Source organism: Larus michahellis, chromosome 23 (genome assembly GCF_964199755.1).
Source record: "Larus michahellis chromosome 23, bLarMic1.1, whole genome shotgun sequence".
Classification (NCBI taxonomy): Eukaryota; Metazoa; Chordata; class Aves; order Charadriiformes; family Laridae; genus Larus; species Larus michahellis.
The window spans coordinates 985,799-1,010,821 of NC_133918.1; the positions used below are offsets into that span (position 1 = coordinate 985,799).

General features: G+C 49.5%; 1 protein-coding gene across 1 annotated transcript; it reads left to right on the forward strand.

The window, feature by feature from the left end:
* Positions 1-49: 49 nt before the first annotated feature.
* FZR1 (fizzy and cell division cycle 20 related 1) lies at positions 50-23,725 on the forward strand. Its single transcript, XM_074565635.1, has 14 exons — positions 50-161; positions 9,078-9,223; positions 10,272-10,397; positions 10,642-10,705; positions 11,113-11,240; positions 11,699-11,781; positions 12,204-12,387; positions 12,597-12,662; positions 16,425-16,527; positions 17,179-17,363; positions 18,246-18,479; positions 18,561-18,665; positions 19,493-19,585; positions 20,404-23,725. The coding sequence occupies exons 2-14, from the start codon at positions 9,155-9,157 to the stop codon at positions 20,443-20,445; spliced, it is 1,482 nt and encodes a 493-aa protein (XP_074421736.1). The 5' UTR covers positions 50-161; positions 9,078-9,154; the 3' UTR covers positions 20,446-23,725.
* Positions 23,726-25,023: the final 1,298 nt, after the last annotated feature.

Below are 25,023 nucleotides of genomic sequence, written 5' to 3' on the forward strand. Positions count from 1 at the left end.
AGGGCGGGGCGCGCTCCCGTCGTGCCCCGCGCGGGGCAGGGGCGTGGCCGGGCGGGCGAGGGGGCAGCGCGGCGGGGGCGGCCGCCATATTGGGGAGCGCTGGGGCCGGCGGAGACTGACAGGAGGAGGCGGAGCGGGGCCGGGCCGCGCCGGCCGGGCAGGTAGGGCCGGCGGGCGGCGGGGCCGCTGTCACAGCGGGGCGGCTCGGCTCGGAGCTGGGCTGGGGGGGGTACTGGTAGGGGGGGCCCCTGGCCTGAGCTCAGGCCCTGGACCGAGCTCAGGCCCTGAGGGGCGGCGGCCTGTGGGCCTGCCCCGCGCCTGGAGCCGCGGGCGGTTGGCGAGCGGTTCCGGACCGGAATGGCCGCGCTTCCTCGTCAGGGCCTTTTTTGTGGGAGGATGGGACCTCATCCTTGAGGGGTCACTGGGGGTCCCTGAGCCGGGCTTGCCGTCAGGCCACCCCTCGGCGGCACGGCCACCGCTGCCCTCGGAGTCCATCTGCTGTGACGCTCCGGCATCGGATGAGGGTGTTAATGGCCACTATGGCTCGGGACCCCGGGGGCTGTCTGGCCTAGGCAGAGCTCTTGCCGTAGAGCCCTTATTCGGTCAGTGCGCCATGGCCCACTTTGGGAAGGTGTGATGAGAGCCAGAGGCTACTTCAGCTTCGCCAGTTCTTGGTTTCTTGATCAAACTGATGATGTGAAGGACAGCGGAGATTTTTGTGGCATGGCCTCTACTACTAAAGAGAACTACCAAGCAGCAGCAGAAACTTTTATCCAAAATCACTTGTTAACGTGCAGCACAACTTGGTGATGTGCCATTGTCCATCCGATGGCCTTTGGGGGCCTGAGGGAGCTAAATACCACTGTGACTTTCATTACGTTTTTTTTTAATGTGTTGTTGACGTTTTGTAAATGGAAGTAGTACACACGTTCAGCAAGTTACGAGCTTGAGGTCTTAAAAGTCCAAACTGAGCATCCTCCGCGCGTGGTGATAGGGCAGGCGTTCTGCTAGAGGAGTCGTTAAAGCACAGTGAAGTCTGTTAGGTCATGTTGGAGTCCTCTGTCGAAGGTGCCCCAGGCTTTATTGTGTGGATGACTTTTTTTCCTTGATTTGTAGCTCTCTTGAAGGCGTTGTGTTCATTTTCTTGTGAAGTGCTGATTCTTACTGAGTTACTGTGTTCAGTGACGCTAGCCTGGTATTTTGTGCTGTGGGTTGTTCACAAAGCAATTCCCCTGCTGGCAACAACATCTCTTATTAAAGACTGACTCTTTAAATTTTATTATTATTGTTAATACAGGAGCAGAATTTTCTGGGGCTGTTGACTGAAGCTGCTCCGTTTTCTGAATTCTGTGACTTTCTTTTGTGGCTTGTCAAGGGGCACTATTGCACCTTCAGTAGCTTAAATGTTGTGATTGAGATTATATATTAGGAAGAAATTGTTTGCTGTGAGGGTGGTGAGCCCCTGGCCCAGCTTGCCCAGAGAAGCTGTGGCTGCCCCATCCCTGGAGGGGTTCAAGGCCAGGTTGGACGGGGCTTGGAGCAACCTGGGCTGGTGGGAGGTGTCCCTGCCCAGGGCAGGGGGTGCCACTGGGTGGCCTTTAAGGTCCCTTCCAGCCCAGACTCTTTTGTGATTCTGTGACGAAGCAGACTTATGAATCGCCTGGCCTTTTCACCAAAGCTCTGTGGACAAAGATGCTGGTGAATTTTTAATCTTAGCTTTTAGTGCAATGACTTCTGATAAAGCTTCCGATAAAGCAGACCTTTTATTTACAGCTGGTGCTCTTAGCTGATTGTACTCTGTTTTGTGATGTAACATAATCAGACAACCATACTCTGTGAATTTTTGTACTTTTTTTGAAGGGAAACTGAATGTTATTAAAGTTAGTAGGTGTATAAAAATTACCATGCCTAGACAGAGCATATAAACTACTAAACAAACAAAAGCCCTGAAGGTTCTGTAAAATGGTACAAAATGCATACACTAGCCTTTCTCTTGTGCTTCCCTCTACTCCTAATTAAGTTGTCTTTGAGTTTAGAATGCTTAACGTGGAAAAACTCCACCCTTACAAAGGCCCCATGTCCCTAAGGTCCAAGTGCTTCATCCATTCATCCCCACTTCCTTCTTAAATGGTTCGCGGTCTGCAGAATAAAGAAATGAGTAAATATAATCACCAAAATGAGTGCCATCATATGCTGGTTGACGAACAGCTGAAAACAGAACCTCCATTTCGCCTGTCTGTCTGGTGACTTGTCTGAAATGTGTGTTTATGTGGGGAAAACTGCCATCAGGTGACAATGGAAACAGAAGTGCTGTTGCTGCAACTTGCCCTCTGCTTCCTTGACCAGGGGCTCCAGTAGCTCAGTTCTCATGCCTGAGATGGGGCTCGGTGGTGAGGTAGAACTAAGCAAGCTGTGTGGTTTATGGGTGCTCCCTATGGCTTGTGAGTCGGGAAGGGTAGCAGCATCCAGCCATATCGGATTGGCACAGGTTACATCACGGACTGAGGGGAAATCTCAAAGCTGAACGTGGCAAGATTAATGCGGATCCCCTTTTTGTCAAGTAGTAACTTGAGGGAATTGTAGCCAGCTCCTTCCCCGGTGTATGTATGATCTTCCAGCACCTGCAGAAAAGGGTAGTGTTTTGCTCTGCCAGAGCACAAAGGCTCAGGAACCTGTTTCATTGCATGTGCAGGAACAGCAGAGCAAATGGGAGTAGCAGAACTTGTTCAGCACTCGGTGTTTCTCAAGCGTGGTCTGCCAGAGCTGAACCTGATCTTTAACTCAGCCTTCAGAGCTTTAATCGAGCCTTTGTAACTGCCAGAAAGGAAGAGGTGCTCAAACACTGTTTAACCCGGGTACCTTCTGCTAATTGTTGCATCTCTAAAACCAGAGTGTTTTTTTTCTGCTGCTTCTTATGTGTTTTGCTTTCATAATAGATGAACCTCTTATGAGATTTTCTGTTAAGTAGATGCAGAGAATGCCTTTTGACCCACAGGCAAGAGATGACATAGAGGTCACCCCTCATTGAGCATGCGTTACGTTTTCACGCTCTGTGTATTTCCCAGGTATGGCCTCCTGCACTGCTGGAGACTTTGTACTTTATTTCACATTCCCTGGGAGCAGGCGTGGCCCTCTTATTTGTGGAGCAGCATGGTGAAAAGATAAAATAATCACTACCTGGAGGCAATAAAAATGGTTTTAATGGTGGTGATTTTCTGAGCAATCCCCTGCTGAGTACATGATTGTCATGTCTGCTTAGATAAACCCTGCGTTCCTAACAGACTACTGTACACCGCAGTGAGATGTGTGTTGAATGAAAACGTCATCTATGAAGGCAAAGTAACAAACCTACAATTATCCTAACTTATTAAAAGCAGGCTGAAGTGAACTTGGAAACCACTCAGCTCAGAGCCTGGCTGCTGCGTGGGTATGACAGTGAAGGGGGCTGCTGACTCTGACACCTCATCTCTGTAATCAACCATCACACTTGTATTATTTGAGTCCTGAGTTGAAAATGTCCTTGTCTTTTGAGTACAGTGTGTCAGACTTGACTGTGTTGTCTCCCCTTCTTCTTCTTCCAGTTGTGGAAAAAAGGTGGATTTAGGAAGAACATCTGTGTTGAAAATGTTGGTAATATCTGAGCATCATCCACGTAAAAGAGGCAGCAATGACAATGTTCTTGGTAGACTTCCTGGTGTTTTCCCCTCAGATGAGTGCTTGCATCTAAGAACAACTATTTTGTGTATGAAAATCTGGTGAAAAACTTTTGAGCTTGTGATGGTGTACTCAGAAGATGTATTAGTGGAGGGGGATGTTTATTTTTAGCAAAGGATCTTCCAAAGACAGAGATTTTGCTGTTGCCTGAAGGTGTTGCAACCCTGAGTTTCTGCTGGTGCGCTAAAGCCCATGCCATGTCCGGAGCTCTTTGTCATGACTCCTTCATCCTTGGCTCACGCGGGCTTCCCGCAGCACTCTGTGACCTGAGTGTCCTAAATTAGCACTGTTGCCCTGCGGTTTGCTGGCCAGAGTTCCTCTCTCATCTTGGTAGGACTGTACATTGGTTTGGAAAGGTAGACACAAAGCCTTAAATTAGCTTCAGAAGCTGACTTGGAGGGCAGTGGGAAGTCTTGTACCTTGTCTGTGAGTGCAGGTGGAGGTGCAGTGAGTTGCAGAAAATCAGACATTTGTCACCTCCCTTCTGAATTACGGGTTGGGCCCTTACCTGTGAGGAAGGGGTGATATTTTGTGACGCCGGAGGCGAAAGGAGGCACAGATAGCTGTGCATGCCGCTTGTCTCCTAAGCTTAGTATGGAATTGCAGCATCCCGAGCTCCTGTTACTACTGTTACAAACTGGGAGACTGAGTGCAGGCAGGAGGTGAAAACAATGTCTTGGCTATGTCTTTGAGCCACTCGGCCTTTCAAATCAACCTTGAATTCAGTTACGCCTGTGGCCGGTCACCTAAAAGTTGACATTTTTTAAACATTCTGGAGCTGATGGTAGCGAGTGTATAAAGGGGTTTGCGAGCTCCCTAGGCAGGAGGTGCTTGTTTGTAGGGTGCTTTGGAAAGACAGAAATAACATGGATTTTTGCAAGATCTTCAGCAAAGAATAGTCGCCTACGTGTTATGCTCTGAAATACACTGATGCAATGTGATGCTTCTTGCAGTAATGCAGCATCTTGATTTATTGGTGGAGTATTGATTCTCTGTGCCGCCTTCAAGAGTGAGGCTTAAGGGCGGAGATCTTGTCTGTCTCCTTAACGCTGAAGTAATGCTGTCATTGCTGTTGGCGTGGTCTCTGCAATACCTAGTTGTGAACAATCTTCTTTCACAAGTGCGAGGCAAGAAAGTTTGTATTTTGTGTTGAAATTACGCTTTACCTGTTTCCGTTGTTAGGGGTTACTTTTGTAAATGGGTAATTCTATAAATGCTTTTCACGCTAATACCTTAATAAATCGCTGGATAAGAATTTGCGTACTTATAGCTTTAAAAAGATAAATATTGGTAAAACTTACACAAGGCTCTAGCTTTTTGTACTACTAGTGCTTTTGAAAGCAGGTTAGTTACTTAAAAGGATTGATTGCTTGGCATAATGCGTAAACTCTCCTCCGCTGGGTTAAGTGCACGAGCTCTACTTCAGGTTGTCCAAGCATAGAGTGTCTTGCTCCTTGTTGATGTCTGCTTTAGTGCTGTGAAGCTGGCTCTAGCATTCTGGATGCATTTGTAACAGGCTTGATTATTATATAGCAAAAATGCTATGGTTTACCTTTTCTTTTTTCCTTTCTGCTTGTTTGGAAGTCTGGGAAATAGAAGAGTCCATAACTAGAAATACTCTTACAGTACTTCAGGAAGAAGTGGAGGTGCTGCTTACTAAACCAGCAGAAAACGTCTGCCCTTTGGGGCTGAGTTAGGGGTGTTTTTTTTGTCATCTGGGTGAGCTGAATGGGCGCGTGGCGTGGTCGGGCCAGGGCCGAAGCTGGCACGAAGGAGGTGCAGGGCTCTTCAGCTGGCATGGATAGATGGGTTACCTTTTCTGTTGCCAGCCGAGATCTTCAACTTGTTGATTTGCAAGTGTTGCCTAGTAATAAGTTTTAGATAAATCATTGGAAGATGAAAACTTTGGCTTTGGGGAAGCAGGACGTCTGGGTTTTGTTTCAAATCCTGCTGCTCATGACTAAGAGGACTAAGTACTTGTTTACTCCGTCCATTTCCCCTTGGTAAATTACAGGGTTCTTCCTGAGACCTTGTAAATATTCAGCACATCAATAATGACACATTTTTACTTCAAATCCTGTGCGGTTAAATACAAGCCCGAAGAGAAGGTAGTAGCTCTGGTCTGGGGTAGGCTCTTGCTGACTCTAAATTTGTCTGTGGGAAGCAGGTGGGTTTTCCATTTCCCCTGAACAAGTGAGAAAGGCTTTGCCATAAGGACTGGGAGTATGGGGACTCCAAAGTTCTCTTTCAGTTGAAGAAGTAAAAGATCTCAAGGAGCTATGTGTACTATGTATTCTTTTTGGATGCTTTGTTATATTTGTTATATAAAGTTTGGATACTTTATTGGATATATTGTTACTGAATTCACACTTGGAGAAGAAAGGTGGGGTTTGGTGGATTTTTCTGATTCCTGGGGAAGAATTTGTACTCTGACTGACTTTTTCTTTATGCACCTTGTGTCCTGTCTTTGAATTGGCTGGATTTTATCGCAATTCAAATTACTTTCAGAACAATACTTCTAGGCGAAGTTATGGTGCTGAACAAGTGCGTTTTGTTCTTTTTATTGACCCAACCTTAATGTGTTCAAATACTTAAATGTTTTTTCTAGGTATGGATTTGTTTTTAATAAGCCAGCATGCAGAATGCCAGGGCTGGCAGGGAAATGAATGCAGTTATTTTGTAAAATTGTTTCTCCGTCGTTTGGGAGGCAGCCCGTACCTATTTGGAATTTTTAGCAAGTGTTGAAGTGGAGGTAACAAACGTAGGCTGTTCTGGCTCTGTCAATTCAAGACATGGCCTACCTGAGCAGAGCGAGAGCTGGACAATCCCTGACCCTTTGTTATTCCAGAAATTGTTTGTGCCCTTTTTAAAACTGGAAGGTAGTTGGGTGGATAAGTGTTCAACACGAGAGGTGCTGGTGAAAGTGAGAGACTCTAGGGATACCAAAGGCAGGAGAACTTTTAAATGTAAAACCTGAATATATCTCCAAATTTAGACCAGGCCGAAGGGAGTAGAAGGTATCTTGGTAATTCAAATACAATTAATGTTATGTTGATGCTTTATTTTGAAGCATCTGAAGCCTGAAAAAGGTTATTTGGGGCTTATTGGTATTATTGCCATGTTCTGCCTATGCAGTCTTTTTGGTTGTTCACTCTGTGTATGCTGTATTTCTGATTAGAAGTTGTAGTCAAAATTTGTACAGACGGAATCTCAAATGAAAAGCTCTAAAAGCAAATGTGTTTCATATCCAGAATTTAAAATGTCACGTTGCTGTGTAACTGGATCTAGATCTCACGAATAATGTGCTGAGCCATTTTGGGAGGATGCTTCAAATGTGTGGTGTTCCCCAGCTGATCACGCTCCTGCTGTGGGTTCTGCAAGCTGATCTCTCTTTTTGATGGTGTTTAAAAAAAAAAAAAAAGGGGGGGGGGCGTTGGGGGAGAAGCATTTTGTTGAAATGCTTGGTTTGAAAGGTCCTGTTAACCTCTAAGGTAGGTTTGGAAGACCATAGGTAGGTAAGGCAACTAAAAAATGAGGGAGAGTGTTTGGCATGGGATGCACTAAGTTTTTTGTTTTGTGTTTTGTTTTTTTTTAACCTCCTTCATTAATAACATCACAACTTTTCACTCACAATAACACTCAACCATCTCTGAGTCTTCGCTTCATTTGGTGGAAGCTGATTACTGTTAAATTTGGTAGCTTTCTCCAGTTTTGCCTCTGAAAGAACATATGGGATAAATGTATTAAATTTAAAAAGAAAAAAGCTTGGGGGCGGAGGTGGCAGAGGTAAGCAGGTGTACTCAGAAACAGCTTGGCACTATCTGTTTCAGGGCTGCTCCTGTACGAGTGTTGGTATGCTTAATGGCAAGGAAGAAAAGGCCTCTGCATTTCAGCATTTGTAAGAAGTCCAAGTTTCAGTACTAACAAGCGGCTTAGGTAAAAGGAAAGTAGTTCTGCTATCTAACAGATGCCTGTAGTCTAGAGTTTGTGTGCTTTATCTTGCTTTCAAGCTAATTTCATAGGATATTGTAATACTTAGTCACATCTCGCTGGATTGCTGCTGTACCCCTCTTAGCTTGGTAACTTGTCTCCAATTTTTAATGGTAAGCTTTGGGTAGGTTTTGTGTTCTTGGAGGTAAACCTTTTCCCAACAAACCTTACCCGCTGGCAGAGGAAGCTGCAGGCAGTTCGTGGCAGGCCCTCAGTGTGGCAGTGTGTAGCTTGTCTCCCAGCACAGTCGGTTGTGTGCAGTTGCCTCTTGGACTTTGTCACAAGTTTGTATCTCGAGGCAACTCCATTTGTGTAGCTGGGACTCCGGCCAGATGCTGTAAGTGTTTATACAATAACAGCAAATGAAAATCCCTGTAAGTTCTGAACAGCTTCCAGGTGCCTGTCTATTGTGGGGATTTTTTTGTGTGGTGTGTGTGTTGGATTCCACCTTTCCCTTTGGAGATGTTTATTGTTGAAAGACCAACTTGGCATCTCTCTTCTGCTGTTGGCATTTTTGTGTCAATGTGAGCTGTGGACAAAGCATGAGGTGTGTGGGAGTCGGGGAGGCTGGACACTAACGATGTTGGTCTGTGCTTCAGAGCTTGGAGAAGGGCTGTGACTACATATCCTTGCAGAAGTGTTAGTTAATATTTCTTTATTGATGCCTATTGTAATTTAGCCAGCCACATCTAGGCTATGAGGCAGCCCTATCCTAAAACATGTGCTTGAAAGATGCTTAACATTGCTTATAGACCGTATAGCCATAAGTGAGCTAGCTTTATGCTAGCCGAGAGCAATATTTGGGAGAGCGTGGGCATCAGACCTTGAATGTTAACCCAGGGGGCTACCTAGTCCAGAGCTGCCTGTGTTCCCACAATGCGTGGTACTAAAAGCCTGGAATGCTTCTAACACGGCTAAAAGTATCCCAACTAGCTTCAGTGTAGTGGTATGCGCTGCTGTCGTACCTCTGGCCTGAGGTATGGGTCTGGCTGTGGTGGGATAGGCTGTAGGTGTCTGGTTTTTTCATGCCTGAGCACTGAAGGCTCCCTAAACTCTGCTGCAGCAGTTCACATCAACAGGCTGGTTTTGAGTATTGCAGTCTCTACTCCAGTTGTGGTGGCTGCCTGCTGAGGTCCTGTCACGCACAAAATGCTGGTTGCCTGCTTGTGTGAATCGGCAACCAAGGGCAGTAATACAGAAAAATGCTTTTCATTAGCAGCCCTGTGCTGTGCTGTTTCACACAGGTTTGATACCAATGCTCTGGATAGGAAAAGTGGTCTCAAGTTGAAAGAACAGGCTTAGGAGATTCTGAAGAGGCTGCTTGTTTATGAAGGGGTAATATTTTGGTGGTTTTCTTCCCCTCTCTGTTGCAGAAGACGAATTACTGATTTGACTTCATGAACATAAATTCCTGAGCCTGCTGAACTCCCCAGCCCCTCTGCTTTCCACCATGGACCAGGATTACGAAAGACGTCTCCTACGCCAAATCAACATACAGAATGAAAACACAATTCCTTGCGTAAGTACAAATGGGCTGTGCTAAATGGCCTTAGTCTGACTGTTAAGTTGTTGTCTGTCTTGCCTGTGACAGTTTTCACTTCAAAGATATGGGACCTCTTTGAAGCAAACCGTAGTCTTTTGTTGGGCTGTGAGCAGGTGTGTGTTCCTGAGCTGTTCTAGGAATAACCAAAAAACTTGATTTCAACAAAGCTTTTGAATATATAAACTCAGTTCAGGTTGGAAAAATAAGATATTTTTATGTAGCTCAGTAATGCCTTCTTACTAAATAATCTCAGGAACGTAAAAAGTTGGGTGCTAACAAACATAGAAACCAACTGTAGGGCTTGGCAACATAGAGCAAGTCAGTGGAGGCCACCAAGGTGCTTGGGAGGCTGGAGCAGGAAGATGCTGAGACCTGCGTTCAGCCTGCAGAAGATGAGGCTTGGGAGGGATTAAACTGTTGCTTTCATCTACCTGGTGGGTGGCTATGGAGAAAATGGAGTCAGACTCTTTTCAGAGGTACACAGTGGAAGGACTGAAGGCAGTGGACACAAGCTGCAACAGGGGGAATTCCAGTTAGATGCTAGGAAAAAATACTCACAGTGAAGGCATCCAGACAGCGCAAGAGGGAGCTTGTGGGGTCAGTGTCCTTGGAGATGCTGAAAACTCAACTGGATGAGGCTGTGACCTTCAACATAACTTTGAAACTAGCCCTATTCTCAGCTGGGGCCCTTTCCAACAGAAATAATTCTATGAAAAAGAATGTGACCACATTGAGGAATCTGCTGCTTGCCCTGCAAGCAGTCTTCCCTGCTCCATTCTTCCACGTGTTTACCTTGACAATGGCAGCTTGAGAAGGAGCAGTGAGAAAGAGGCTGTTTAATTGCTTCTTTTGACAGAAGTTCCCATGACAGTTGGACCCTGACGTGCTCACTAGTTAAAGGGATAAACGAATGCTTGGCTCTTCTACTTAGGCATGCTCAACTTTGACAAGACCTCAGATGTTTTTCAGACCCCTACTGTGATCAACACTTGTTCTTGTGTGTGTCTTTTATTCCTTAATTCAGGTAGCAGAGATGAGAAGAACCCTGACGCCTTCCAATTCTCCGATGTCTTCTCCTAGTAAGCATGGTGACAGATTCATTCCCTCAAGAGCTGGGGCCAATTGGAGCATCAACTTCCACAGAATAAATGTGAGTTTTGTCCCCCTCTTCTACAGCTCAGTCTTGGAACGAAGGAAATGGTGCATTTTGTTTTGGCTGGCATAATTGCCCTGCTTGCCTTCTGCACCATGGTCTTTTCCTTCCCCAAAAGAGTTCCTTTGAATGCATGTCTTCAAACAGGCTTCCCCTGTGGTCCAGGAGACTGCTTTGTTTGTTATTTTACTGCATATCGTGAGGTTTCTGTATGGTTACAGCATGTCTCTCTCCCTTTCAGGAAAACGAAAAATCACCAAGTCAAAACAGAAAAGCAAAGGATGCTACATCAGACAATGGCAAAGGTGAGCCCACCTTTCTACCACTTGTGCCACACTTTTATTTCAAACTGTTGGTGAGTTTGGAAATAAAGGGAACATTGGCACTCTTGTCCTTATGCGAAAACTCGTGCTGGTGTTTTAAGAAAAGCCCACATCACGAGAGTGAATACCAGGTCACCTCAGTAGGCTTCTGACAAGCGTATGGGAAGTGAGAGGCTATTTGTAGCTCGTCATTTATTGTGCCAGGGAAGCACCTTCTGATGGAGTGGAAGGAGGGGAAGCTTGCTGCTAATCTTTATTCCAAACTGGGGCCCTAGGCTTATTAAGAGGCCCTGTGAATGTATAAGTCAGGCAGAGGTTATCCTGCCATTCCCTGCAGAGCTGTCTGCTGCTTCAGAGTTCTCTGCCTAAGCGCTCGTTTGGGTTCACAGATGGTCTTGCTTACTCTGCCTTGCTGAAGAACGAACTCTTAGGAGCAGGGATTGAGAAGGTGCAAGACCCACAGACGGAAGACAGGAGGCTGCAGCCGTCCACCCCAGAGAAGAAGTCTCTCTTCACTGTAAGTCAGTTACTTTGCGTTAAAACCAGTGGAGGTTGCACGTGTGCATCACAGGAACAAAGCACATGGTTCTGCCAAGCTGCTAGTGCAAGTGAGTTAGTGTTGTGGCTTTACTAAGATAAGATGTTGATAATAAAATTTGGTGGCCTGTAAAGAGAGCATAAATATCTGCAGCAAGTGCCTTACTTCCAATTTCCATACTGGCAAGGAAGCTGAGTTGGAACCAAGCTTTTGTGGACAGTGTGGGGTAAATGAACAAATCACGCTTTTGGACTTCAGTGGAGATGAGGTTTTTTGTATGGTTCTGAAGCGTCTGGAAAAGGGAGGAACTGAAAAGGCTGGAAAATCTGACTGTGGGTGTTGGAGCTAGCTAGGCATCAGGCACTAGTGAATGTTGCGAATGATCCCCTAGGTCTTGGGCACGCTGAATTCTTACTAGATGTGTTTTCTTTATGCAGTATTCACTCAGCACAAAACGCTCCAGTCCAGATGATGGCAATGAGGTGTCGCCATATTCCCTGTCTCCTGTCAGCAACAAAAGGTATACTGATTCTCCACAGACTGTGAGAAGGAAAGGGTTGGGACAGAGGATTCAGTGAGGTTCTCCAGGACCTCTTTCTAAGGCACCCAAAATTGCTATCTGAATTGGTTTTGGAAATCTGGGGAGATAATAAGTAGTGATAGTCAAGTTCTAAGAATTCCTGCAGGTGCCCAGGCTGCCTATACTTAATATATCTTGGCCAACTTTCAGTAGTTAGTTTACCTTTTTGCTCCCTGGCTCCATTATAGAAGCGGGACGTAATTCCTTCCAGTCTTACCTGCTGGAAAGAATTTTGCATCCTCTTCGTCTGTGCATTTCTATAGAAATGCAGGTATGCTTTAAACAGCAGCTACATCTGCGTCTACCATCTGCTGTGACGTGTAAGATCCTGTAGTTCTCTTTATATCTGTTTTTGTAAACAGTCAGAAGCTGCTAAGATCACCTCGAAAACCAACTCGGAAAATCTCAAAGATTCCTTTCAAAGTGCTGGATGCCCCAGAGCTGCAGGATGACTTCTACCTGAACCTGGTGGACTGGTCCTCTCTTAACGTCCTCAGCGTTGGCCTTGGGACTTGTGTTTACCTATGGAGCGCTTGTACTAGCCAGGTAAAGGATCCTCGATGTCTGGAGAGTGAAGTGCCTGTTGCTGTAGGTTTTTTCCAGCCGTAGCGTTTCTCAGAGCTGTGGAACGTGCTGTGTGAAGGACTAAGCACTTGTAATGCTCTGTCCCCAGCTAGGTAGTAGTCTGTGAGACAGCTAATAGTGTAATATGACAATAACAAGTGTTTCTTATTCCATTCTGTCCTACTTTTAAGGTAACCCGACTGTGTGATCTCTCTGTGGAAGGAGATTCTGTAACATCTGTGGGCTGGTCAGAACGGGTCAGTATAACATTGTCAACAGTGACAGCTGAAACACTTGTCATTTAGACACTATCGTTGTAGCTCTGTAGCTCTTCCTCACAGGTTTTAACTTCTTGAGTTATTTTCCTGTGTGTCCCCAAACTCCCTATATGTATCACAACTCAAATGTGTTTTCATAGAATCACAGACCGGTTTAGGTTGGAAGGAATCGTAAAGATCACCCAGTTCGACCCCCCCCTGCCCTGGGCAGGGACACCTCCCACCAGCCCAGGTTGCTCCAAGCCCCGTCCAACCTGGCCTTGAACCCCTCCAGGGATGGGGCAGCCACAGCTTCTCTGGGCAACCCGGGCCAGGGGCTCACCCCCCTCACAGCAAACAATTTCTGCCTCACATCTCATCTCAATCTCCCCTCTTCCAGTTTCAAACCCTTCCCCCTCATCCTATTGCTTTGCTCCCCTCCCTGCTCCAGAGTCCTTCCCCAGCTTTCCTGGAGCCCCTTTAGGGACTGGAAGAGGCTGGAAGGTCTCCCCGGAGCCTCGTCTTCTCCAGACTGAACCCCCCCAGCTCTCTCAGCCTGTCCTCCCAGCAGAGGGGCTCCAGCCCTCCCAGCATCTCCGGGGCCTCCTCTGGCCCCGCTCCAACAGCTCCGTGTCCTTCTGCTGTCAGTGCCCCAGTGCTGGAGGCAGCACTGCAGGGGGGTCTCCCCCGAGCGGAGCAGAGGGGCAGAATCCCCCCCTCGCCCTGCTGCCCACGCTGCTGGGGATGCAGCCCAGGCTGCGGGGGGTTTCTGGGCTGCCAGCACACGGTGCCGGGGCCTGTGGAGCTTCTCCCCCACTGACACCCCCAAGTCCTTCTCCTCAGGGCTGCTCTCCATCCCTTCATCCCCCAGCCCGGGTTTGTGCTGGGGGTTGCCGTGACCCAGGTGCAGGAACTTGCGCTTGGCCTTCTTGAACTTCATGAAGTTTGCACAGGCCCCACCTCTGCAGCCTGTCCAGGTCCCTCTGGCTGGCATCCCTTCCCTCCAGCATGTTGACCGCACCACACAGCTTGGTGTCGTCAGCAAACTCGCTGAGGGTGCACTCAGTCCCACTGCCCATGATGCCAACAAGGATGTTAAACAGCACCAATCCCAGTACTGACCCCTGAGGTACACAGCTCATCACTGGTCACCACTTGGACATCAAGCCATTGATCGCAACTCTGAGTGCAACCATCCAGGCGTTTCCTTATCCACTGAGTGGTCCATCCGTCAAATCCATGTCTTTCCAATTTAGAGGCAAGGGTGTCATGTGGGATAGTGTCAAATGCTTTGCACAAGTGCAGGCAGATGATGTCAGTTGCTCTTGCCTTACCTACCAGTGCTGTAATCCCATTGTAGAAGGCCACCAGATTTGTCAGGCACAATTTGCCCTTAGTGAAGCCATGTTGGCTGTCACCCATCACCTTCTTATTTTCGATGTGCCTTAGCATAGTTTCCAGGAAGATCTGCTCCATTATCTTGCCTGGCACAGAGGTGAGACTGACTGGCCTGTAGTTCCTCAGGTCTTCCTTTTTTCGCTTTTTAAAAATGGGGGTTATGTTTCCCCTTTTCCAGTCAGCGGGAACTTCACTGGACTGCCACAAGTTCAGTGGGTTAGCAACTTCATCCGCCAGTTACTTCAGGACCCACGCATTTATCTCATCGGGTCCCTTGGACTTGTGCACCTTCAGGTTCCTTAGATGGTCTCAAGCCTGGTCTCCTGCAGTGGGCAGTTCCTCATTCTCCCAGTCCCTGCCTTTGCCTTCTGTGAGTTGGGCAGTGTGGCTGGAGCACTTGCTGGTGAAGACCGAGGCAAAAAAGTTGTTGAGTACCTCAGCCTCTCCCATATCGCGGGTGACCAGGTCTCCTGTTTCCTTCTGGAGAGGGCCCATATTTTCCCTAGTCTTCCTTTTGTCACTGACATACCTATAGAAGCTTTTCATGTTGCCCTTGACTTCCCTGGCCAGATTTAACTCTGTCTGGGCTTTAGCTTTTCTAACCTGATCCCTGTCTGCTTGGACATTGTCTTGGACACCTGATCCCTTGTCTGCTCTGTATTCCTCTCAGGCTACCTGTCCTTGCTTCCACCCTCTGTAGACTTCCTTTTCCTATTTGAGTTTGTCTGGGGAGCTCCTTGTTCATCCATGCAGGCCTCCTGGTGGTTTTGCCCAACTTCCTCTTTGTCAGGATGCATCGCTCCTGAGCTTGGACGAGGTGATCCTTGAGGATTAACCAGCTTTCTGGGGCCCCTCTCCCCTCCAGTGCTTTATCCCGTGGTACTCTGCCAAGCAGATCCCTGAAGAGGCCAAAGTCTGGTCTCCTGAAGTCCAGGGTGGTGAGCTTATTGTGCGCCCTCCTCACTGCCCTAAGGATCTTGAAGCTCCACCATCTCATGGTCACTGCAGGCAAGGCTGCCCTTGAGCATCATATTCCCCACCAGCCCTCCTTGGTGAGAGCAAGGTCCAGCATGGCACCTCTCCTTGTTGGCTCTTATCATAGAATCAGCGAATCATAGAATGGTTCGGGTTAGAAGGGACCTTAAAGATCATCTGTCACTTGGAGAGGGTATTTATTATCAGCGAATTCCAGGAACCTCCTGGGTTGCTTATGCCCTGAGGGGTTGCCCCTCCAACAGATATCGGGGTGGTTGAAGTCCCCCATGAGGACCAGGGCTTGTGACCATGATGCCGCTCCTATCTGTCTATAGAGGGTCTCATCTGCTCTGTCTTCCTGGTCGGGTGGCCTGTAGCAGACCCACACTGTAATGTCGCCTGTCCCTGCCCTCCTTTTAATCCTGACCCAAAAGCTCTCAGTCGGCTCCTCATCCATCCCCAGGGGGAGCTCCACACACTCTGGCTGGTCATTGATGTAGAGGGCGACACCCCCTCCTCGTCTCCCCTGCCTGTCCTTCCTGAAGAGCCTGTACCTTTCCATTCCAACACTCCAATCAAAGGACCCTTCCCATCATGTCTCTGTGATGCCAATAAGATCATAGCCCTGCAGGCGTGCGCACGTCTCCAGCTCCTTTTGTTGTTCCCCATGCTATGTGTGTTTGCATAGAGACATTGAAGTTGGGCCCCCGATGAAGACGACTTACTGGCTGGGGTGGCTGGAATGCCTTTGTGCTGCCCTCCTGTTGACCTGCAACCCTTCTCCAGGCTCTGAGTATCTGTCACTGGTATTGGCATCGTACTGATAGAAGCAGGACGGATTGAGGTTCCCGTCCCCTGGCGACTCTAGTTTAAAGCCCTCTTCACCAGCTTGGCAAGCCTCTGACCAAAGATGCTCTTCACCTTCCCCTTCGCTGACAAGCGGGCCCCATCAGGCCCCAGTAGACCAGGTTTCTCAAAGCGAGTCCCGCGGTCGAAGTAGCCAAAATGTGGCACCAGTCCAGTAGCCATGTGTTGATTTGCCAAACTCGATTTGCCCTATCTTTGGCCCTGTTTCCTGTCTGCGCTGTTTTTTCTCTGCGAAATGAAAGGTGAGAGAGAGCAACCTCTTCTGTCTTGAGATTCTTGAGGCATTTGCTAAGAGGTGTGGGAGGGAGAAGGAGCCAATCGCTTCTCCAGCTCTTGTTCCAATAAATATATTCCAGCCAGGCTGTTTGGCCCTCTTGGTGGGGAAAAGATGTGAGATGGAAGAACTCTGGATGCTTTCCATCTTGTGAGGTTTATCTCAAGTCTTTTCCTCAGCTTCTAGCTTTTGTTTTAAGCCTGTCTTTACTTACTGGCTTTACTGATCGTGGTTTTCTGTTTGTCTAGGGGAACTTGGTAGCCGTTGGCACTCACAAAGGCTTTGTACAGATCTGGGATGCAGCTGCAGGAAAAAAGCTCTCTATGCTAGAGGGGCACACAGCCAGAGTCGGTAAGGACGTGGGAGGCAGAGGTTTCACATGTTTCGTTTTTTCGTGATTCAACTTTTTCCTTGGAAGCGAGGGGTCTGCTTGAAATATCAGAGCTCAAAAAGTAGCAGAATTGATATTTATTCCCTACTATGTCTGGAGCAGTCTTTCAAAATGCTGCCATCTAGTAATTGTGGTGTTCTGATGTTGGGTGTGGTGGTGTTTGAGTATTGTAGCAGGTGTTTCCTCTGTGTCTGAGGCATTTTAGGTTTGGTTACAACATCTTTTTTCACTGCCACTGGCTTCCGGTTTCAGCCCTGCAGGCAGGCTGCTTTACGCTGAGATTTCCAGTTCCCTTATTCTGCGGGGACTGTATTTTTTTGCTCGGAGATGTGAATCTGAACGCTGGAGTGAGATTTAGGAAGTCAAGGCACCTTCTGAGTTCTATTTCTGTGCTTAACTGCACTGTGAAAGGTGATTAGTGATACCTTCAGTACCTTTCTTTATATGTTAGTCTAGGACCAGACAGTGGATAGTCTGGAGGTCTGTAAGCACTGATTTATTTTATTTTATTTATTTTTTTTTTAAACCTTGGCAACTGTGGTGGCTGAGTTCTGCCCAGCCGCTCCAGCAGGACTCCCACAACATACTCTTGTGCTCTGCCTGCGTTACAGGTGCCTTGGCGTGGAACGCGGACCAGCTGTCTTCTGGGAGTCGCGACAGGATGATCCTTCAGAGGGACATCCGCACCCCACCCCTACAGTCTGAGCGGCGGCTCCAGGGCCACAGGCAGGAGGTCTGTGGGCTCAAATGGTCTACGGACCACCAGCTCCTGGCCTCTGGAGGGAATGATAATAAGGTATAGTACTTCCAAGGAGTCACGGGAGGCTCAATGTCTCTAGATCTTCACCAAGAAATGTCAGACCCCCTTTCTTTAAGGATACTCAGCCTCTCTGAAAGGGGCTATCCGTTTCACGTGTTGGACTGTGTCCAAACACAAATCATGATAAGCTTCTACTCTGTCTCCTCTCTCTAATAAAATTAAAAAGGCAAATTTAATTTTGCTTCTGTATTTGGCTAATTAAATCTATAGCTTGACTCAGGGGTTTGAGTTTAACAAAGCTACTGCTGAGCTGTATTTCCTGACTTTGTTTAGGTAGACAGTATAGTCAAGTTTGTTGCAATAATGTTTATATGTGCAAAAGGAAACCGAGTTTAGAGCTTTGTAAGTTCTGATACCTATAACGCAGGCTTATAGTTCACTGAGCACCATATGGAAGAAGCATCTGTTGTGGAGAAGCAGTGTTCAGAGCCCTTTGGAGCGGGTTGCTAAGTAGTGAATTTGCCCGATGTCTGTGTGACAGCATGGTTGTACCGAGTTCCTCCTGCTCAGAATAACTTCTAACGAACTTGAGCATATTTCTAAATGTGTTCTGGAATAATACAGCTGTAAAGACAAAAGAAGGCTTTGAGTTCACGTTCAGTGATGCTATGTCTCTGGCTTCATAGGCTTAACTTAAGGACTGTTACCTTCCTTGTGGCCCAGTTGAGTGTGGTGACAGGGTGGGACTGGCTTCAGGGCTGCAAGTGCAGAGCAGAGATGCACGTGCTTGGGCAGAGCTGTGGGAAATCATCTTGTTGCCCAACCGCCCTCATCAGTCCCAGTGCAACATCGTGGTTTGTGGGTGTTGCGGACGCATGACTGCAGCGCAAGTTTGATCATGTCTCTCCTCTCTGCCAGCTCCTTGTCTGGAATCACTCCAGCCTGAGTCCTGTCCAACAATACACAGAGCATCTTGCAGCAGTAAAAGCTATTGCCTGGTCTCCACACCAACATGGACTCCTCGCCTCCGGCGGTGGGACAGCTGACCGCTGTATACGCTTCTGGAACACGCTCACCGGGCAGCCTTTGCAGTGCATCGACACTGGGTCACAAGTGTGCAACCTGGCGTGGTCGAAACACGCCAACGAGCTAGTAAGTTCCTCCCTGTGCCGTCCTCCTGCTGAGCTCCCTTGTGTTGGGAGGCATAATGCATATTTACCTCTACCCTTTCAGGTGAGTACCCATGGATACTCGCAGAACCAGATCCTCGTCTGGAAATACCCCTCATTAACTCAAGTAGCAAAGCTCACAGGGCACTCGTACAGAGTCTTATATCTGGTAGGTGATGGCCACGTCTCTGAAAACTTTTGTAGCTGCTTCTCTGGCTGCGCATGTGCTGAGATGAGACCCAAAGCCGCAGTGCCGGTAGCACCGTAAGCTGCCTGTGGGCTAGGTGGAGATATGAATGCTGTGCTGCAAGCAATGAAAAATGCTCTATATCAGGTTTTCTTGCCTGCAAGGGATACTTTGATTTGCTGTTATGGAAATTCGAGGCTTTATTAATGAATAGAAAAGCCTGCCAAAACTCTTCTGAGGAAGCAAAAGCATCTCTTCTTGTTCCCTTAAGACTTTTCGCTGGTGACTGCCACAGGGGAAGAATTTAATGCTTTCAGTCCTAATTTGCCATTAAAATGCTTGCTGCAGTTAATCCATGTTGATCTCATACCTGCTTTGTTACTGTTACGTAGGGCTTTCAGCAGATTCATAACAGATTATAAACACGCTGATGTTTGTGAGGTAGATTCCAATGTAAGTGACTAATAGAGCTGGCAAATGCCAGTCATATCACACTTACTACCTTAACACGTATTTATGGTCTGGGGAGGAATAGCCTCAATTACAAATGGCTTAGATTTCTTAACATGGGAATCCTTTTTATGATAATTCCACCCATGTGTTCCATGGCCGCTTAAGTAAGATGCGAGTGCTCGAATTGGCACCTACTGAGACTGAAGAAGGCACATGAAAGCAGAGGTAGTTGTTTGGTTTCTCACTGCCAGCCAAGTAGGAAGGAGAGTTAAATGTGTCTCATGCATTCCAATGAAGATCTGTTTGCAACCTCAAAGATGTAACAGACGCTAAAGGTTCCTCTCTCTTGGCCTTAGGCAATGTCCCCTGATGGGGAGGCCATAGTTACAGGAGCTGGAGATGAAACCTTGCGCTTCTGGAACGTCTTCAGTAAAACTCGCTCGACAAAGGTAAGGATGTGCTGTGTGGATGGCCGCAGCTGTGTCCTGCAGGAGGCTCAGCCTTTGGGACGTGAATTCAGTCCACGTTTGCTCTGTTCTGCTGCATCATCATGTCCTGCAGATGGAGGGCTGGATGCAGTGAAGGGTTAAACATTGAGTATTAAGGGATTTGCAGTCATCAGATGAAATAAAAGGTTGCCTCTGTGTGCCCCGGGCAGTGTGACACAACTTCCTTCTCCTGGCTGTTCCAGGGCAGCATTTCAGGGAGCTCACCCTGCGCCCACCATCTTCCCTGTAGCACGCTGCGGTGAACTGACCTGGTCCTCAGAGATGATTCATCGCCTGGCTCCTTACGAAACTGCTTAACGTGGTGGTTTGGGTGGAAATGGGATCGTAGATGCTGCCATCGACAACTCGCCGTCACCAAAAGAGGGTTGTGCCAGATGCCGTGAGAGCTTTTCTGGCTGTCTGGCAGAGGCAGGGGAGAATGGCAGGGAGATCTTAAGGCATGAGCTGCGGGGAGCTGGCACTGCTTGCTACTGGGTGCCCCCCTGGTTTCTGACAGCTCTGGGGTACAGCTTCCTGCAAAGCTGGGGGAATGGCACACCCGCCTGCCATGCTCCTTGTTATCACTTGGAAAAAGAACATGGGAATATTTATGGTATTGGACTTTGAATGGTGAGCTCGAATCGTGCCCGAGCTAGAGATACCTCACCAGATTAGCAGTTGTTTTAGTAAAAAGAAAAAAACAACAAAACAAAAGCACACGGAGTGGTGCTGCAGCACAGCTGTGGAGTACTTAGCGCTGCTTTGTCTTTTCTTCTCAGGAGTCTGTATCCGTTCTCAACCTCTTCACCAGGATACGATAAACCCCATCTACTGCGGCCCAGGAGACTACAGCCTGAGAGACCGGGATAAAACTGCTCCCTGGGTGTGCATGGAACCCCAAACGATCAGCCAGAAGGGGAAGGAGAGCCAGTGGGACTGGAGGATGGACCCAAGAGATGCTAATTAAATACGTGCTTGTGAACCACGCTGGGCAGTATTTGGGCTGGGGTTGGGGAGGGGAGGGAACTGCCAAAGGTTTACGGATTCATCCTTCATAAAGGGAAACGGGTACAAGAGAAGCGTTAAACCAGCATCCTCCAACCCTGGTGGTGTTTACTGGAGAAAACTGTACGACGTGGACCACTGAGACCGGACCAAGGCCATCCCAGCTGCTGTGTTGTCCCCTCTTGGGAGAGGTGAGAGTGTCCTTGCCTCTGTGGGAGTGGGTCCCTCTGTCCTCGGATGGACATCTGTGGAGGTAGGAGCCAGACAGACTTGTTCAATACAGCCGGTGCAAGGAGGCCAGGCTCCAGGCTGGGCGTTAGCCTCTCTGATTAGCTAAGGGCATTGTTTATACCTGACATCCCTGTTACGTGAAGAAACTGGAGAACTGCTTATTTTCCTCTTTTTTTTTTTTTTTTTCCTCCAAATGGGTACTGTAGTACTTCATACAATCATTCCCGTAAGACAGCTTGATTTTTTTGGCATGCTTGACAGCTGCCTTCAAATGAATATATTTTGGGGCTCTGAACTTTGGAGGAGACTTGAAGAGGCTCCACCTCAGAGGGAGCACATGCAGAAAGTTCTGAAATTGCTATTGCATGTTCTGGGCTGATCCTTTTAGTTAACAGAGAGGAAAAACAATGGCTTTAACAAAAAAACAAAAAAAAAAACCCAACCACAACCACCACGCGTGTGGAGCTTCCCACAGTGCCATTTGTGGCAGGCTGGTTGCTCTGGAGTCTTCCTGAGGACAAAAGCAGTTGAGATGTGTTGGAGAAACAAAACAACTCCTGTGGATCTGGTTTTCTTGGAGAGAGCATGGCCTCTTCTGGCTGGAAGGGGGGAAACACCATGTCTGGGCGAGTGGGGGGTTTCTTTTTCTAATGCAAGGAAGAAGTGTTGCTTTTTTTTATCTCCAAGTCAAAGCCAGGGACCTGTTGTTAGAGGTTTTTGTTTTGGTTTTTTGTTTTTTGGTTTTTTTTTTTTTTTAAGTTGTATGGGAAGAGAGTGCCTGCTTGTGTGTTTGGAGCCTGTGTGACGAGTGCCGTGGGATGCGATGTGAAGCGCTTGTGTGTATGTGTTGCTTTTAATTTAAAGAGAAGCTGTTACGCTTGCAGCAGCCTGTTCCTGTCTTACTTTGTACGTGTGCCAATGCTCTCCCTGCCGCACACCTGGCTCCTGCCTCGTGCCCTCTCGAGTGCTCTGGGGCGTGAGTGCTCCTTCCTCTTCTCCTTTGCATTTTCCTGGCTGTGTATATAGACCTTGACCTGTTCTCTGTAGCGTGCATAGGCAATACTTTTCTCTCGCTTTTTTTTTTTTTAATTATTATTTGTGTTTCTTCCTCCTCCTTTCCCTGAAACCAGACTGTAGGGGTGGTGGTAGGAATAGGAGTGTGTCCCCCCGGTGCCACCGGTATCCTTAGGGTGAGCTTCTGAGGTGTAGGAAGGCTGGTATGGAGAAGGGCAGCGAGGTGCCAATCTGTTCACTACAGCCTTGACCACGTGTGCCGTTACACCAGTGCCTGCGTTGGGCTCTTGGCGCTCCCTCTGCGTGTTGCAGGTTCTCGGGGACACTCGTGAGGAGCTCGTGTGCCAGGAGCTCGCTGCTCCTTAGCTGGCTGGCAGCGCTGAGTCCCCAAAGCCCAAATCGGCAGCCGCATTGTCGTCTTACAGCCTCACTTGCCTCCAAAACGTAATTTCAATGTAACTTATGAAGTGGGGTTTCAACACAACCACTTTACTTTTGGTTCTTGCCGCAGGAGTGTGGGGCTGTGGCTTAAAAACCATCTGATGGCTTCCCAGCCCCTCTCCTGTTGCTCGTTGTTACCTTCAGTGGCACTGTTAAACTTCATCGTGTGGAAGGATGAGCACAAAGCACTGAGGAGTTGTTAAGATTTAAGTCGGATCGTTAAGTTGGTGAGCAGGTTTGAAGTGAAAGGCCACCTGCAGCGTGTCGTGGTCTGTCACGGGTGTCTGTCCTGTGTGATACCGCCCCGTGGGGCAGCAGGGCCCAGGGATGGGGGTGTTTACACCAGGGGCGGAGGTCGTTGGTAGCTGCTGCTGTGGATTTGCTTGTCTGTTGTGGATCATCTCCTGCCTAAATCCTGACGCGCAGACCCCCGGGAGACGCTGCTTTCTCCTCCAGGAAGAAACAGATGGTTGGGATGGGGGCACGTGCGCGGTCTCAGCCGTGGGTGGTTTCACGGAGGTTTGTGCCCATTCTGGAGCAGGAGGAGGGAGCTGGGCAGCGCAGCTGGAGCATGGGGTGGCACGGGGTAAGTGTGGCACTGCCGGGGCTCCACACTGCCCCGGGACTCCGGCAGGAATGGCAGAGGGGGGTTTGCCTCTCAGGTGCGTTCCCCAGAGGAGTCCTGGGGCGTCGGGAGCTCCAGTGCTCCCAGCAGGGTGCTGCGGAGGGGGGACAGCCCCTCGCTGCTCTGTCCCCACACCCTGCTCCTCTCTTGCCAGGGACCTCCACAAACCACATCTCTCACTTTTTCTCCCTTCGGAGCTGCCTTGGGAGCAGTTTGGGTCATTGTGACTTCTCTCCTCATGCTTGGCAGGGAGGGCTAGCAACTTCCAAGCCATGGCTGGTCTGTGGCTGAGCCCGTTGGCTAACGAGCGCAGTGAGACCGAGCTGTTCTGATTGACTTAGCTGTTAAAAGTGTGGCACAAACTCCTTCCCCCACCCGGCTCGTAGCGGCCAGGGCAGGAGCGGAGCTCGCAGGAGTGCTCTCCGCAGCTCTTCCCCTGCGAGAGCGGGTGCTGGTGGGTGCGTGTGTGTGTCTGGGCACGTGGAGGCAAGTGGCGTGGCGCTGGCGGCTGCCCCGGGGTGTGCTGCGGCGTCTTCCGTGGGGAAAAGAGCAAAGCTCACCTAAGCTGGTGTCATCGGCGTGTGATCTGTAAGTGCTGAACCGTGCGGGCAGGTTGAGCAAAAGATCCTCCCAGAGCTTGTGTGATAAAGTCTGCGACCGTGTGGCATTGTTATATATAAGGCATCATATGGCGGGGGAAAAAAAATAAATAAATATAGAGAGCGTTGTAACTTTTCCATGTAAAACAATCTAACTGGCATTAAACAAGTTGTGAGTTTATGGCTCTTGGCCTTGGTGACTCAGCTTTGCTTTGCCACGTCGAGGTGAGGGGCGCAGAGTCCCTGGGGGCGCTGGAGCTGCCCCCCTGGGCTCAGACCCCCCAGCAGCATCCCCCCCCTGGCTCCTTAGGTACCAGCTTTCCCCACACAGGCCTTGCCTGGGTTTATTGCTCCCCCCTGCCCGCTCCTGTTTGCTTTCCTGTGCTGGAAGAGCAGGGAGGTGCAGAATCAGCCTGCCCTGCCCTGCCCCTCTTCCCTCTGTGGGGCAGGGAGGGATCAAAGGTGCCCCTGCCCTGGCACAGCCCCCCCTTGGTGTGGGGCAGTTACCGGCGTGGCTGCAGCGAGGGCCGTGGGCAGCAGCGGGGCTGGGGGAGCAGAGCCCCTGGGTGCCCCAGAGCACCCTCAAGAGGGGGTCCCCCTTCCCCCAGCCTCTCCCACCTGGCTTTCCCTGGGGCGGGGGGGGGGTGGGGGGATGTGTCAGCCCTTTGTGCTGCTTTGATCCCACCAGCTGGGGGGTCCCCAACCCCCCCTACAAGCCCCATCAGACCCCGCTGCCTTTAAGGACATCCCCCAGCCCCGAGCGCGTCCCCTGCCCTCCCCAGCCCTGGGGCGCTGCCTGGGGGGTGGTGGAGCCCTGACACCTCCCTCCCACCCGCAGCCACCACTGGGTAACTGGGGCGGCCGGGCCAGGCCCCCTGGCTGAAGCAGACCACCCCCATGGGCTGGGGGAGCAAAGCTGGCCCCGAGGGACCCTGGTCCCCCCTCCCCTCTTGCCCACCGCTGCGGGTAGTTGGCCCTCACGGTCTGGTGGGAGCGGCATCCCTGGCCCCCAGGTACGGGCCTGAGCTGGGGGCTCTGGGGAGGGAGGGCCCAGGGAACGGGGAGGAGAGAACAGGGGGACAAGGAGCTGTCGGTTCCTCAGTTTCCCCTCCTCGGGGGTGGGGGGAAGCCCCAGGGCCCCTCAACCAGCCCAGGACGGGGTTGAGCTCAAGGGCTGCTGTGGGGGTACAGGTCCCCCTGTGCTGCTTCCCCCCACACACACTTTGTGCCCAGCATCTCGTGGCCTGGTGGGACCCCATCGTCCCTGCTGCCTACCTGGCCCCTGCACCTGCTGGGGACCCTTCCTCTGGCAGGAGACCCCCGTCCTGGCGGGGGGGGGGGTTGGTCAGAGCTGGGGGGCCTGGCTGGCTGCAGGGCCCTGAGGCCCCCAGCTGCCCCCCTTCCCCTCCGCTTCCCAGTTGTCACCCGCAGCCAGAGCCCCCAGGCTCAGGGTATGTCCCTGCGCCCTCCTCCTGTCACACACC

What these genes read in the sequence shown, in the direction of transcription:
- FZR1 (XM_074565635.1), top strand. Translation starts at nt 9,155, where the DNA reads ATGGACCAGGATTACGAAAGACGTCTCCTACGCCAAATCAACATACAG. An exon ending in TACATCAGACAATGGCAAAG is followed by an intron (nt 10,706 to 11,112) that starts GTGAGCCCACCT and finishes TTGGGTTCACAG; the next exon opens with ATGGTCTTGCTTACTCTGCC. An exon ending in CTGGAGGGAATGATAATAAG is followed by an intron (nt 17,364 to 18,245) that starts GTATAGTACTTC and finishes CCTCTCTGCCAG; the next exon opens with CTCCTTGTCTGGAATCACTC.